Source organism: Macrobrachium rosenbergii, chromosome 3 (assembly GCF_040412425.1).
Source record: "Macrobrachium rosenbergii isolate ZJJX-2024 chromosome 3, ASM4041242v1, whole genome shotgun sequence".
NCBI classification, from domain to species: Eukaryota; Metazoa; Arthropoda; class Malacostraca; order Decapoda; family Palaemonidae; genus Macrobrachium; species Macrobrachium rosenbergii.
The window spans coordinates 30,116,198-30,133,371 of NC_089743.1; the positions used below are offsets into that span (position 1 = coordinate 30,116,198).

Below are 17,174 nucleotides of genomic sequence, written 5' to 3' on the forward strand. Positions count from 1 at the left end.
ATGATTTTACAATATAAATATAAACTTTCTGATTTATTGCATTCTGGTATTGTTTACTATTATATATGCCCAAACTGCCAAGTGGGATATTTGGGTAGTTCCAAAACAAGATACTGCCAGCATGCAGGGATCAGTGACAGGACAGGTAAAGATTTAGCAGTCAAGCAGCAGTCTTCCATCCATGACCACTGCAGTAGATGCAATCAGGCAAGGCTAAGTATAAGGGATTTTAAAATTGTAGATTCTTGTTCAAAATTGTCTGATTAAAGGATTTTAGAATCTATATATATTTACAAACTTAAGCCACAACTCAACCAAGATCAGTCTTCTTTTCCGTTATCTATAATCTACTGATTTTCTATCAGCTCTGGCTTTCCAGTCATTAGGCTAATTTATCTATTTTGTAATTTTCTTTTCATGTTTGTTTGTCTTTTTTTAATGTTTCTTAGTCCTGTGTTTTATTTGATGTTTTTTTTATCTCATCTTGAGTTTGTTTTCTTTTTCTTAGTTTACTGGCTATTGTAATTCACTGAATTGTATTAGTTTTAAGTCACTATGTTTTCTCTTCTGAGTAGTGTGTTTTTTTATGGTAACATAGTTTATAAAAAATTATTCTCGAGTGTGACCTTTCTTTGATTTGTATTTTACTAGTATAAAGTTTTGTTTTGGTGTTTTGCCTCTTTTTTAGATCGAAAATGGCTTAGTTTTGATGTTAAAGCCAAAATGTCCCAGTTGAATAAAAATGTTGACTACACAGCGCTTTTTTTCTGATGAGATCAGCCATTTTTTTTTTGTGGAAGATTTTTCTCAAATTTATTTACATTTTTAAGAAAATTTTTTTAATACCTTCCCAGTGGAATAAAAATGTTGACTATAAAGCGCTTGTTTGGCTGTTCTGATGAAGATCAGATTCCCTAGGAATCAATCTCTAGCAACTATTCCAAAAATATTAAGTTAGTGTGTTCAAGTGTAATTTTCTTTTGTGGATTATTAATTTGCATTTTTCTAAAATTTTATTTACATTTCTTTTTAGACATTAGGTGTCCAATGCAAGAGAGTCCATTTCTAAGGAAAATGAAAATTATTCGAGAGAAGGGGAGTGATTCAGTGATATACATAGACGAAACTTGGGTAAATCAAAACTATACAGTGAATCATTGCTGGATGGATACTAATTCAAAAAGCAACGGGAGTGAAACCGCCTACTGGAAGAGGAAAAGACTCATCATTCTGCATGCTGGCTCTAAGGAAGGATTTGTACAAAATGCAGACTTAGTGTTTGAATCTAAAAATGATGGTGATTACCACCATCAAATGAATTCTAAAATGTTTGAAGAATGGTTCAAGTATCAACTTCTTCCAAATATACCGCCATCGCCTATCCTTGTTTTGGATAATGCCTCATATCATTCGTTTAATTGACAAACCTCCGCAATGGTAGACAAAAAGACGCGTTATGAAGGAGTGGCTAAAGAATAAAGGTGCAAATCAAGTGATAATTTGAACAAGTGAATTACTGAAATGGTCAAATCACTGTTGTATGGAATCAGAAATGATTATGTTATAGACAGAATGGCACGAGACAATGGACATCAAGTGGTTAGGTTACCTCCATATCACTGTGAATACAATCCCATTGAACTGATTTGGGCCCAAGTAAAGACCTATGTGGCAAAAAAACAATTTTAAAATGGCTGATCTTAAACCTCTCGTCAAAGAAGCAATTCAGTCCGTGACTGAAAACTGGGCAAATGCAGTTAAACATTCGAAAATTTGCAAATAGCGATGCTGCAAAAGATACCTGTATCGATAAATATATTGACTCGTTACGTTATTGAACTAAGGTCATCTGACGATGAAGATTCTTCGTAATGTACATTTTGTATATAATCATATTATTGTAATTCCTGTGGTAATTACTGAAAATAAATTATTTCTCTCCCAATGATGAGTTTATGTGCAACAACCTTATAAAAAGTAAAAATTGTTACATGCATTGGATTTATGAGTTATAATCAATCTTTTTTTTTTTACACTATGTTTTCATTTCTGTATGTCATATATTTTTCAGAAGAAATGTCATAAGAAATGATGCATAGTAATGGCCGATTTTTTTTTTTTTTTTAAATGCAAAACAGTTTTAGATAAAATGCCATGTATTTTATGCAAAACTTGAAAGGTATACATTATAAAAACATAAGAGAATATTACAACCTTAAAAGTTATAACCAAATAGAATGGAGGTCAATGAAATTGTAATCAAGAGAGAATAAGGCAGAATACTGTGTGGTTTTAAAGATAAAATATACTATGAAAAAGGAAATGAAACTAAAGTAAATCATAACTTGATGAATGAAGATTAGGAAACTTAAAATACGGGGCAATGAAATGCAAAATGTTACAAACTTGTTTAGGAAATGGATAGTATGGCAGACGGAAAAGTTAAATAATAAAAAAAAACGAATAAATATAAGGTACTCTACTGACGAGATTATATGAAAATGTCATAAGACAATAAATGGTAATTACAGATTTTTATTACTTTTAATGAAAAAGATCATCAAATAAGATATGTAATGAACGTAAAATTTACAGGTAAAAGTCATAGCAAATATAACAATAAATAAAGTCTCCAAAGTAATAACCAAATGGAATGGGGATGGAATTAACGGATTAGGATTTATACGGTCACTTCCATTGAGTACTGTCCCAAATATTGCCCTACTGGGAGATGGCTGAAGATTTAAGAAGGGGACGATTTAAAGGTTAAGAGAGAAGTGGCAGCAGCGCTTTTTCTCAAGGAGGTAAACAATCTATCAGTTTAGATCTGTCGAACTATAGTAGTTTCTTTATCTCTGTATCTTATAAAATTTTGTTTGTTAAACAGTCTTTTGTTATGCTTTTGTTTTTGTTGCACAGTTCAATGAAACATTCATTATATCCACATGTGTTTTCATGTGTCATTTTTTTCATTTACTCTTGCTGCACCAATTATTGATGGAGTAATCTCTTCTCCCATCACAATCATTCTTGTCAATGCTCTGCTATTTCTTTGATGTTCTGGATACCTGTTTCCATTGGTTTTATTATTATTTTAGGAGACAAAGGTGTATTCTTATCAGTTTTTTATTTATGTTCTTTCTTCGGGTCTCCCAGCTTTAGTTTAATGGATGTATATTTAATAATAGTCGGTTTTTTGTTGGTCTTGGGTGGAGTTCTCTCTAAAGGCCTCTCTTTTTCTTTAGCTTTTAATTCATCATAACTTTCTTCTAATATTTCCGTGGTGCTTGTATTATCTTCTATTGTTTCCATTTCTCTTAATACCTCAAATGAATCTGAACAAATATTTGTATACATTTCTTGGTTCTTTGCTATATTAATTTCTTCTTGCAAAGTAGTTATTTTTCTTTGAGATTTATCTATCAGGGTTTTGTTACTCCTATTTCCATTTTTGTTTCACTGTTTGATCTTATTATAGTAGAAAACGTTTGTTTCCTAGTGGGATCATGCATTCCTCTAACTTTTAATTCTCATTTGGCCTCTTTTATAGGCATTCTTGTCCTTTCCTGAAGTAATTTTAATTCTGTATTGTATATATATACATACAATCCTTAGATCTTGCATGATGATTTTGTCCACAGTTCACACATTTTGGTTCACCACACCAATGTCTGGTATGTTTGTCAGATCCACAATACGCACATATAGATGTATTACAGTAATTTTTCCTTGTATGTCCATACGTATTACAGTTTTGGCACTGCAGTGGTTTTGGAACAGTCTCAGTTCTCTGCTTTGGCCCAGGATTTTAATTTTTAAGGGTAATTCATGGACTTCAAATTTTATCTTTGCTATTCTCAGTGTTTTTCCATCACTATGTCTACTGGCTATGTTGTATATTTAACAATCTTGTACATTGTTGTACCTTTTTTTAAGGGAATCCAGCAAAATATTCTTTTCTATTGGTTCTTCATCATTATCAGGGAGCACTATGGTACCCTGTACACTGTTCATATTATCATGTTTTTTGATGTACTTTTATATTATCAGTATTTCTTAAAAGTAATTTTCAGATTGATTTTTTGTTGTGTTTTCTATCACCCACATCTGCTCTTTTATTTGTCTGAATGACATTTCAGTCATTGAATCTTGATTCAACAGGAAGTTTTCTAATTCCAAAGCTGATATTTTCTTCTCTGTTTCTAAAGTCAGGAATCTTGACCAACTTCCACTTCCAAAGAGAGAGTCGAAGTGAGTCAAGGTAGGGTCAAGATAACTGCTTTTGTTTTTGTTTGCTTTTTATTGGAGCATAAAAAAGTATATCTTAGTTTAACCCGACCACTGAGCTGGTTAATAGCTCTCCTAAGGCTGGCCCAAAGGATTAGATTTATTTTTACGTGGCTAAGAACCAACTGGTTACCTAGCAACGGGACCTACAGCTTACTGTGGAATCCGAACCATATTACGACAAGAAATGAATTTCTATCACCAGAAATAAATTCCTCTAATTCTTAACTGGCCGCTCGGAGACTCGAACACTGGGCCAACAGATTGCCAGCCGAAAGCTCTACCCACCCCTCCAATGAAGAACTTTATTGGAGCATAGGGTTCCAGTGTAACTGCATTAGGATTTTTTTTCTGGTTTTTCCAGAGAAAGGTTGTCAGAGGAGGTTCCAGCAGTTGTCAACTGTGCGACAAGCTACCATCAAAGGGCACAAGTGAGAACCAACTTCCAAATGTCCGCATCCCTACCCTACCGCACAGAGGATGGCACAACATGATTAAGTGTAAGCCAAACCCACTTGCTACAACTGAGAGTATTACAAGAATACAATCATCCCCACCCTAATCATGTTATGGGCAAACTGGATAAATTGCTGAGAGTCCTATCCTTAAAACCAGACCCCACTGGAATCCCTGGTCTACCCCTAAAGTATAGTTCTGCAGTTGATGGTCCTATCACAGTTCTACTATTTAGATTCATATATAAACCCAATCCCAGCTATGATATCTCTTCCTATTTATCAGGTCCAATAAATTTTAGCAAAAGTGGAAAATTCCATAAAATTAGTCCAAAGAAATATATAATAACACATATGAGGTTCAAGAGCCCCCTCACCACGTCAAATGGTCCCATATCGAGGGGGCAGTTGTGAGAAGGAGACGGTTGATGAGAAGGAATCGGGTGTCTGGATGGTGGCACCAGGAGCTCAGAGACAACAGCTGCATGCACAAGGAGCAGGTGCTGGGCACAAGGGGAGCAGGTGCTGGGTGCAAGGGAGCAGGTGCTGGGCACGTGGGAGCAAGAGCTGGGCACGTGGGAGCAAGAGCTGGGCAGGCAGGAGCAAGAGCTGGCCGCACAGGAGCAGAAGCTGGGAGCACGGGAGCTGGAACAGGGCTCTCGGGCACAGGCGCTTTGAGATGAGATGGGGCCTCAGGCGACAGACACTTGCCCGATGTTTCAAGCATTTGGCATCTTTTGGGGAGATTGAAATAGGAGAATCCCATGGGTGTGCAGGATGTTGAACTGAGGCGAAAACCTTAAACTAGCATCATACATCAAATATACCTTGAAATATTATCCTATTACTGTATTAATCTCTGAAATGATGTTAACCCTTAACGCCTACTGACGTATTACACGTCGACTAAAATTGTCTGTTGGGTGCCAAGTGGGCGTATCAAGACGTCGACTACAAAAAATTTCAACCTTCGTCAAATTCTGACTTCGACGAAATGGTCGAAAAACGCAATTGTAAGCTAAAACTCTTACATTCTAGTAATATTCAATCATGTACCTTCATTTTGCAAACAAATTGGAAGTCTCTAGCACATTATTTCGATTTATGGTGAATTTTGAAAAAACTTTTTCTTACGCCCAGCTCGAGGTAACTTGGCGAAAAATTTCAGAAATTCTTTCGTCATTTTTGTCGTAATTTTTGCACTGTTCTATATTAGCCGTTACATAAAGTTTTATATATGAAAATGTGCACAATTTCATGTACAATACAACAGAAAATAACTCGTGGTTGTAGCTTTTATCAGTTTTGAAATATTTTCATATAAATCACGATAACTGCCAAAATTTCAACCTTCAGTCAACTTTGACTCGATTGAAATGGTAAAAACGCAAATTGTAAGCTAAAACTCTTACATTCTAGTAATATTCAATCATTTACCGTCATTTTGCAACCAATTGGAAGTCTCTAGCACAATATTTCGATTTATGGTGAATTTTTAAAAAACTTTTTCCTTATGTCCGCGCGCCAGAAATTCTTTTTTCACGTTGTGTCGTAATGTTTGCACTGTTTTATATTAGTCGTTACATAAAGTTTTATATATGAAAATGCGCAATTTCATATACAATACAACAGAAAATAACTCATGTTTGTTGCTTTTATCAGTTTTGAAATATTTTTATATAAATCAATGATAACTGCCAAAATTTCAAGCTTTCGTCAACTTTAACTTTCGACGAAATGGTCAAAACGCAATTATAAGCTAAAACTCTTACATTCTAGTACTATTCAATTATGTACCTTCATTTTTGCAACAAACTGGAAGTCTCTAGCACAATATTTCGATTTATGGTGAATTTCTGAAAAAAAAACTTTTTCCTTCGTCTGTCGCGTAACTCGCCAAACATGTCAGAAATTCTTTTCATATGTCGTCGTAATGTTTGCATCGTTTACATTAGTCGTTACATAAACTTTTATATATGAAAATGTATGCAATTTCATGTAGAATACAACAGAAGATAGCTCATGGTTGTAGCTTTTATCAGTTTTGAAATATTTTCACATAAATCACGATAACTCCCAAAATTTCAACCTTCGGTCAACTTTAACTCAATCGAAATGGTCAAAACGCAATTGTAAGCTAAAACTCTTACATTCTAGTAATATTCAATCGTTTACCTTCATTTTGCAATAAATTGGAAGTCTCTAGCACAATATTTCGATTTATAGTGAATTTTTGAGAAAAACATTTTCCTTACGTCTGCGCTAACTAACTCAGAACATCTCAGAATTCTTTAGTCTCGCTGTCGTAATATTTGCACCGTTTTATATTAGTCGTTACATAAAGTTTTATATATGAAAATGTGCGCAATTTCATGTACAATACAACAGAAAATAACTCATGGTTGTAGCTTTTATCAGTTTTGAAATATTTTCATATAAATCACAATAAATAGAAAAAATTTGACTTTCGTCAACTTTAACTCGACGAAATGGTCGAAAACTGCAATTGTAAGCTAAAACACTTACAGTCTAGTAATATTCAATCAATTAGCTTCATTTTTCAACAAACGGGAAGTCTCTAGCACAATATTTCGATTTATGGTGAATTTTTTGAAAAAAAACATTTTTTTACGTCCAAGCGTTACGAATTCATGCATCATTTTGTGATAATATTTTCTCTAAGTTGCTTTGATCGTTTTACAATTTGTTATATACCAAAATCATCGCAATTTAGTGTACAATACAACTAAAAAAATATTAACTCGTTAGCTTTAACGTTGTGCTTACATCAAGTGATTTGTATACAATTATATGTTTTTTTCGCTGTCATATATTCCAATATTTATATATGATAATGATATTTTTTTATTTCTGATGGTTGCATACTAAACTTCAGGCAATAAAAAAAAAGGAGCCAAAATGAACTCTTAATCTTAAAAACTAAGCGTGCTGTGATTTTTTGAAAAAACTTTTTTCCGCTTCGGCGCTTAACTCACGAACGCCAACGGCATACGGGAGACGTTTTTGTAAACAGAGGCTCGGCGTTTAAGGGTTAACATCATTTCAAAGTCATCTTAAACATTTTACCATTAAAAATATATATATACATATTTCTAACCCTTCTAGCCAATAACAGAGAGAAAGAGGGAGAGAGTATATCTCCCTATCAACCACTCTCCCTATCTATCTATCTATCTATCTATCTATCTATCTATCTATCTCTAACATTCTGAGTATCCTTTGGTGAGAGAGAGAAATTTTTCAGTATCCTTCTTAGCTATTTTATTTGACCACCAAGTGGGCAGCATTTTCTACCCTTCGCAGTAGCTATTTTATTTGACCACCAAGTGGGCAGCATTTTCTACCCTTCGCAGTATATATGTGAAGATAAATTGACAGTTAGATTACACACGGCCCCCTCGCTCCAGGTTTCAGAGAAGACTAAGAATTAATATGTTTTCTTTTAAAATTTTACCTAATTTACTATAGAAATGTATAAATGTAATTATAGCATGGAAAATATGAAAAAATTAATAGCAATATGTTTTCTTTTAAAATTTTACCTAATTTACTATAGAAATGCACGTATGTTATAATTATACCATGGAAAATATGAAAAAATTAATAACAAAGTAACATCACGTTTATCTCTTAAAACTACAGTATATATAACAAATAAACATAAGTGTTGCATATGCATGAAAAATCTATCTCAGAGAGAGAGAGAGAGAGAGAGAGAGAGAGAGAGAGAGAGAGAGAGAGAGAGAGAGAGAGAGAGAGAGAGAGAACAAAATACAACTCATGCACTAATGACAGTGCATACACAAAGCATTGAACTACATGCTGTGTGACTGGCTACTTCCAACCCATTCAGCCAACACCATGTTGTCATGGGGGAAGAGAGAGAGAGAGAGAGAGAGAGAGAGAGAGAGAGAGAGAGAGAGAGAGAGAGAGAGAGAGAGAGAGAGAGAGAGAATGAACATTATTCTTTTATAAATTACACATTAGATGATAATTGATCAATAATGAGGGATTTTACTTTAACATTTGATTGATATTTTGCTGTTTATATTAACATTAATATTTGAAAATTAGTAAATCATTTTTTATCATAAAAATGTATTTACTGTAGTCACAAAAATAACATGAAAATACAGTAATTAGTGAATATTTCTCTAGGTAAAGATCTGTGAATTACCAAATTTTTCACAAGTAATTTGGGGATAAGTTCCACAGAAAAATCCACAAATCAGTGAAGCCGCAAATCCTGAATAGCAACTAGGCAGGGTTCCGCTGTACAGTCTGTCCTTCCCTGGACAGCGCCTAGCCCAGCGGTTTCCTCTTCAAAAGGCTAAAGTGATTGAGGGGTGTGTGCATGAATACATCACGAACATAAATCACTCAAAATATATCAACAAAAAAAGGAAACGGCAGTCGGGCAGCTGAAAGCAAAGGGGAGCGCAGACCGACGAGTGGGTGTGGGCTTCCCCCCTACCGTCAGTAGTCGAAGATCGTTTGAAAGTTAACGACCGTTCCAGCTTGTGTTTGCAAGCAAAATCCTCTGTAAAGACCGAAGGTTTGTATTTGTGTAGGAACAAATTAGCAGTTATGACTTGGACCATCAACAGATGGTCTCTGGTTAGCCATTTTTTCATGAGTTATATTTCAAAATAGAACTTTTGCTATTACAATTGATCTCTGATTCTCTTTTCCTGCCAAGAGAGACCAGATTTGCTGAAAAGCAGCACCAACAAGCAGTAAATGTGTCTCGCTGTCCGACTTCTCAGTTCCAGAGGTCTATTATGCCTCACACCATTAGGGCTGTGGAGCAGTCTCCCTGAGGATGTTGTGCAATTAGAACCTCAAAAGTTCAAGTGAAACTGCAATATATTATTACCCTAAGACCATTCTCCTTGTACTTTTAATAATTTATTTACATTTTTATCTATTAATTTGTTAATTTATCTTTGTTTTCTAACAACTGATCTCATCTTCCTGTTTTTCCTTTTATCTTCTGAAATTTCTTTCAAATGAACACTACCTTCTTTAGAAGCTTGAATTTGAAGTTAATGTCCCCTATAACCCTGTTCCATATGAATAAGGTTCATATTCTGAATTATAAAGATAATATTAATTCTGAAATGAAAATATAATTTTTGTTATTAGGCAATATACTGCTTTAAATAATACCAAGAAGGTATTTTCCTACCATGTGTATATTTGCTTTCATAAAATGGTTTCATGCTTAAAAGGTAAATTTTTCTTTGAATTAATGAGCTTGGCCTCTCCCATCCTCAAAAAACTTTAATTCAGTACTGGAGCAATTCAATTGAGTTATAACAGCGTATTAATGACAACTTCTGGTGTTCAAAGGTGGTCACCTATCCCAGCAATGACCAGATACAGTGTTGCTTAACTTCACTGATCACACAAAAACTTGTTTTCAATATGGTATGACTACTGCCTTCCAGAGGAGGATTTCGATGGCACAGAACCATGTACCCCTCCCCAAGTACCTCCACCACTTATGGCTCTGCTCCTAAGCCTTGCTAAATATTCCAGTACTGGGTGGTTCTCAGGTATACATACTCTGAATGAATAACAACTGAAGAAGTCACTGATGGTGGAGGAAGAATGCTTTGCTTGAAACCAGTGTGGACCAACTTAGGGTTAAGTAGTCTAAGAATCCAGCAAGTCAAAGATCCAAGAGGCCTTAAGACCTGGGGGAACTTTATTGGAAAAAGAAGTGTGAATGTTCCCTCTTTTCAAGAAGACAGTGGCATAAGCCTGGACTGTTTTTCCAATGCCTGCCATGTAAGTCCAGCCAAAACATTTAGAAAAACAAAAAACAAAATGAAATTCCTAAATTTTGTTGCCTGCAACTCATAGCTTTTACATCCTCCGCCAGAAACATGTCAGCAACAGGCTACATCTCCAAAACCCTGAAAAGGGCTTTGCAATGGTGTTCCACATCCACAGATGGCCAATAAGCCCTGCCTGATCCTACCCACTTCCTTTGAAAAAGAAACACAGCATTTGCATTCAGTGAAAGCGTGCTCTTTGGAAGTATACCTTAGTTTAACCAGACCACTGAGCTGATTTACAGCTCTCCTAGGGCTGGCTCGAAGGATTAGACTTATTTTACGTGGCTAAGAACCAACTGGTTACCTAGCAACGGGACCTACAGCTTATTGTGGAATCCGAACCCCATTATACTGAGAAATGAATTTCTATCACCAGAAATAAATTCCTCTAATTCTTCATTGGCCGGCCGGAGAATCAAACGTGGGCCTAGGAGAGTGATAGTCGAGTACGATATCGACCCATCCAATGAAGACATGTTCTTTGGAAGTGAAAATGAAGGGTTCTAGAGGAAGGTACCAATAATTTTCACTTTAATACTTGCCCCACTCACATGAATGCCATGTTTAATACCAGCCCCATGAGCATGATCACTGAAACATAACACAAAAGACAGTAATCTCAGTAACTGTGCATTAGCAATAAATTTTATTGTGCTCTTTTGTATTAACTATATTAAAAGAGACTTTAGAATAAAGCAAAACAGAGAATCCAATATGGAGAACTGATATTAAAAGTAATATACAAAAATACCAAGAGGCCTTGGCCATAAGTGTATCCTTAATCACCTTGAGCCTTGCCTTGACCACATTTATTAAGGAAGGACTAGGAATAGCCAGCAGAAGGGGCAAAAGAGCCAATACTAACATGATCTCAAATTCTGAGTATCAGGGTGTCATCTGCCTATCAATGGATGGTAGACTAAAGGAAAAACTACTTTGGAATCAGTGTCAATTTAAGAAGGTTGCAGGTGGAGAGCAGTTCTAAAAAAATTATACCAAGGGGAGTGTGAATGGATGACATCTAAAATTATATGGTTCAAGGCCCTATATCAATCATATTATTGCTTGCACTGCTCTGAAGGAACCAGTAAATAAACCAAACAAATACAAGTACAAGTAATAAAGGATGCAAATTCCATTTTCTCCTACCCCAACAGCTTTGGGTATGGTAAGCCAACCTCCTCCCTGGTTAGAGGTGGAGGCAACTGAGAGAGACATGGTAGCAGGAACAAACACTCCATCTCCTGGCGCAATGTGGTTCCCTGGCAGACAGCTCCATCTGACAGTCATTGAACTAATATAGGTCAGTCCAGAAGCTGGCTTCTGTATGGACAAGGGTGCAGCACACCCTCTTACGTTGTTATAGAATGCAGAACACTTGGTATAGAAGACTTAACTAAATATCCTTAACCGTTAAGGGACAAGCTAATTATATATCATGCAAACCCCAAGACCAGGTAAACCCTAAGGTTGGCCAATTTAAGAAAAAGACATCAATGGAAAGCGGAAGATATGTAAATGCACATGGTATAAGAAAAAAAATTCTAACAAATTTTCCTTACCTTCCACAGGAGGTTAGTTAAAAGTGACTATTTACAACCATGTGTGGAGCCTCTTTTACAAAAAGCTCATAAATTTTACCAAGTTATACATGTTTTTTCTAATAATTTTATTTTATTTTGTAAAATTAAAATTACAGCTCACACAATATCACAACAGATAAGAACTAAAATCAGTAACTTATTCTGCATATATTTGTTGTTAAATATTTACATAAATTTACTAAGATCAGAAGATGTAGTAACTTTTTTGGAGATATACATGTTTTTACTAATATTTCTTTGCACTTTTCTCTGCAAAATTACAACCATAACTGACATCATATTATAAAAGATAAGAACTAAAACCAACAGCAATCCCTGGGTATATTTATGAGCAAATAAATAAATAAACGTCATGGGAAAGAGGAGCAAGACATTCCCCATCAAGTCAAGAACAATACTGGTCTCCCTGAGATGCCTACTGACGGAGTTGAGCTGAGTCTAAAGTTGCCACCAGTCATTAAAGGACCACTGAAGTGATGGAAACTCTTTCCCTTAATATTAATACTCATATGAGGATTCCCATCCATCACCCAAAACCTGTTACACATACTCATATGAGGATTCCCGTTCATCACCCAAAACCTGTTATAGACACTCATATGAGGATTCCCATCCATTAAGGGTTAAGCTTCCTTATGCTTACACTGCAGGGGAGAGAGAAGGAAGAGCTTAATATATGGTTTCATAACAATAACAGGCCAATCGCTACATGCAGTGTAGCTATCCTCAAGAACATAACATTTTAAGTTCCCACCATGCTTATTAAAAACAAACATTTCCCACAATGATTATTCATACAACACACTAGCTAGCTTTAAGAATTAGTTTTCTATACAATAAGCACATAATAGGTAGAACCACAAAACAAAAGGTGGAACTATACCAATTTTAATGTCGTAGCTGGAAAAAATAAAGAACAATTTTACTTCCCAACAAACAGCAAGCACTGCCAAAGATGTGAGCACTTCAGCAGCAGAAAACTAACCGAGGCACACAAAACAGAGTTGCTCTCTCTTTACCTATCAGAGGGAAGTAGCCATGAAAACAAGACAGACCAATAAACCAGATACAACCCTTCTTATCTTTTTTCTCAAATGCTGAGCAAGCCAGCGGCCCTAAGTTAAGTATACCTTAGTTTTACCAGACCACTGAGCTGATTAACAGCTCTCCTAGGGCTGGTCCAAAGGATTAGACTTATTTTACATGGCTAAGAACCAATTGGTTGCTTAGCAATGGGACCTACAGCTTATTGTGGAATCCAAACCACATTATAGCGAGAAATGAATTTCTATCACCAGAAATAAATTCCTCTAACTTTCATCAGCCGGCCGGGGAATTGAACTCCGGCCCATCGAGTGACAGTCTACAGCTCTACCAACTCACCCAACAAAGAGCTGCCAGCAGCCCTAAACTTATAGCTATGCTAAACTTACAGCTATGTGAATGGTAGGTAAGATTCACAGAATATAAAATAAATACACTTGATATTACATTTTTCTTGACAGCTCTTGAATTACTTACCCTTCTTGACCAAATGTGACAAAAGTTCTCTCATCAACCAACTTGACCCCATCAACAGACTCATGAGGACTTACAAAACGCAATTGCTTATCTTCAACAATGACATAAACAATCACTGACTGATCCCTTCCACCGCTTGTTATACAAGATTCTCGTGCAAGAGAATCTATACCAGTGATGGCATCCTGATGACCACCTCTGAAAAAAAAATTACAAAATTTAATAATGGAATTAAAAGTCTTCTCATTTAATAGCTTTTCTCTATAAACATACTTGTACAAACTAAACACATACATACTTATACACAATTACTGATTTATCCCATCCACCACTTGCTATGCAAGATTCCCATGAAAGGCAATCTACACTTGTGATAGCGATTCATATCTTACCCCTGCAAGTGAAAGAAAGCACTAGAAACTAATCAAAATCTATATAATGCAAACATCCAATCTCCAGACTAGAACAGAAATTATCTTTTTAATCACAAAAAGTCTTAAACGTTAAACTTCCATACAAAAATTTAGTTTCTGACTGTCAGGAAACCCCTCTGCCAATTTACCACTCAGATAAGCATGCATCCTCCCTAGGAATTGATGATCCATTTCCAAGGGGCAGTGGCATTACAAAGGGAAAGGAGAAAGTGGAAGCTACTTGTGAAATATGTTCAAATGTAATGCCAATAATGTAACTTTATTTATGAAATTAAAAAAAACTATGGGTTACTAAATATAGCTCTATAAACAATTTCAAGTCGTACATCAACTCTTCAAGGTTAAACTGAGAGGATATGGTCAATGCTCCTCAGAATCCAACTGTTGCAGGGCAGTTCTAGGATAGGGCTACAGACAGAAGAGGGCATCGACACCTTACCTCTTATGAGGGGAAGCAAAAATGATCCCTAACAATTCAGACAAACCTTGTACTGATCAAAATAAGGTTTACATTCTGTTTTAAATTTTCAATACGCTTTTCCTGAACCAAATGGGGAGCCGAAGGCGGAGCTAAAGAGGAAGTCTCAGTGCTAACTAAGGCATTAGCAAAGGAAAAGCCTAGACTGAGTATGGATAACTAGAGAAGAAGGGCCTGGAGAAGGAGGAGAATTGACAGGCTGATAACCTGATCCAATTAATTGCTTCGCAATCTAACTACTTTACTTCCCTTTTCTTCCTATGCTACTTATGCAAAAGGTCCTTTGAAAATCTCTACCCCTCACATCTATTCTGAAGATCACGCCTACAACCACTTAAAACAGTGTGCACAGTAAACCCCCGTATTCGAGGTCTCACGATTCGCAGACTCACCTATTCACAGATTTCTCTGTGGAACGTATATACACATTATTCGTGGAAAATTTGCCCATTCGCGGTAATTTTTACTGAGAAGTATTCACTAATTACTGTCCCTTCATATTTTCATGACTAAATGCACTTTTTGTGATAAAACTATTAAAATACTCAGGTATAGGCATTTTTAGAGGGTTTTTTTGTGTTTGAACTATCAAAATAGGCAGTTTTAAGTGTTTTTAGAGGGGTTTTAAGTATTTGTGGATTTTAGCTTTTCGTGGGGGCTGTGGTACGCATCCCCCACAAATATGGGGGGTTTACTGTATCTCCTAAAAAATCAACATTCTGCTAACACAGTAATCATTCCTATACAGTGAACCCTCGTTTATCGCGGTAGATAGGTTCCAGAACTGGCCGCGATAGCTGAAAATCCACGAAGTAGGGACACCATATTTACAGTATTTATTTAACATGTATTCAGACTTTTAAAACCCTCCCTTTACATAGTACTGTTAACAAACCACCCTTTACAGTAATGTACAGATATCTACAATACGTACATACAGTACACAGGCACAAATGATAAGCAATAAAACAGTAAGTGAACATAAAAAAATAGAAAGATTGTTATGGTGCCTGACTGTACAATTGTACAGTATTTTACTCACCACGATAGAGTTGGAAGTTACAATAAAGCCCTCCTCGTATGTACTGTTAACAAACCACCATTTAATGTACAGAACACTTAATGCATGTACAGTAAATTCTAATCTAAAACAGGCACTAATATTAAAATGTTAGAATATTAAAGTATATAAAGAAATAAAGATTGTTACTGTACCCACCATGAAAGAAGTTGAAGAAAAACTTGAATGATGATGGCGATGAATTTGCTGCACAATAGAAATGATGATGATGAAGCTGATGATGTCTTCTACTGTGCAGCCAATGATTGTATTTTACGTCTCTTCAGACTGAGGTGTCTTTTCCTGGGACACCTCTTCAACTTCTTCCTGGGACACTTCTTCAATTTCTTCCAAGGCATAGTAGCAGGAGGAACTGGCTCTTTTTACAGGCTGGAAGAACATTGTTATCGGAAGTTGCTGTCATGGGTTTTTTTCGATCGAAGAGCATCCTGTAGGGAGTCATGTCTTCATCGATTTTGTTGCAGAACTGCAGAGAACGAACCATATCCTCGTCCCATTCTTGTGACAATTCTTTCAGCTCCTTCGGCCGGTTGCAGAGCTTGGCAAGCCGCTCTAATGTTAAGCCTGTTTCTTCGACAACTTCTTGGGTCTCTTCCTGTGATTCATTTTCTTCACTGGCTGATTTTGTCAGGTCTTCGAGGTCTGCGCTCAGTTAGCGGTTGGGAATGGCAGTCCAACAACTCGTCAACGTCTTCCGTCCGTCATGTCGCCAAACCCGTCACCTCCAATTATCGCAGCCAACTGCACAGATTTCCGTACTGCAGAGTGTTGAATCTCGCAGGCGAAATCCTCGCCGTCGTAGAAACAATCTCGGACCACAACTTCTCCAGCTCGCGTTAACGGTAGCAGGTTTCATTTCTTGCAGTGCCTTCTGGATGTTCTGAAGGCACGCGGCAGTTGTGTACTGCCGCCAGTATGCCTTCAAATTGAATGTTTCATCCTCATCTTCTTGGGCGGCATCCACACACGCAACGCAGGTCCGCCAAGGTATTCTTCGTGTAGAGGGCCTTGAACGCCCTGATAACCCCTGGTCCATCGGTTGAATAAAGGACGTTGTGTTGGGTGGCAGGAACTCAACCTGAATGCCCTCATCACGAAAAGATCAGTCGCGTGTCCACCAGCGTTATCCAACAGGAGAAGGATCTTAAATGGCAAGCCCTTCTCTAAGAGATATTTACTGACTTGTGGGATAAAACACTGGTGGAACCAGTTGGAGGTCAGCATCTTCGTAATCCATGCTTTTGGATTATGCATCCAATACACAGGAAGGAGATTCTTATTTTTATTTTTCAAAGCACGAGGTTTTTCGACTTATAAATAAGCCCTGGCTTTAGCAAAAATCCCGCAGCATTGCCACACATCACGAGGGGTAACACGATCTTTGAATGCTTTAAAGCCAGAGGCTTTGGCTTCTTCTTTGAACAGGAAAGTTCATGGCATTCTCTTCCAA

At 36.4% G+C, this 17,174-nt stretch overlaps 1 protein-coding gene across 1 annotated transcript in view; it reads right to left on the bottom strand.

Moving 5' to 3' along the window:
• LOC136853930 (U3 small nucleolar RNA-interacting protein 2-like) overlaps positions 1-17,174 on the bottom strand; it is an 80,197-nt gene that overhangs the window by 10,758 nt on the left and 52,265 nt on the right. Inside the window, exon 6 of the mRNA XM_067129830.1 lies at positions 13,732-13,929. Coding sequence (XP_066985931.1) covers positions 13,732-13,929 — 198 coding nt within the window. The remainder of the gene's footprint in view (positions 1-13,731; positions 13,930-17,174) is intronic.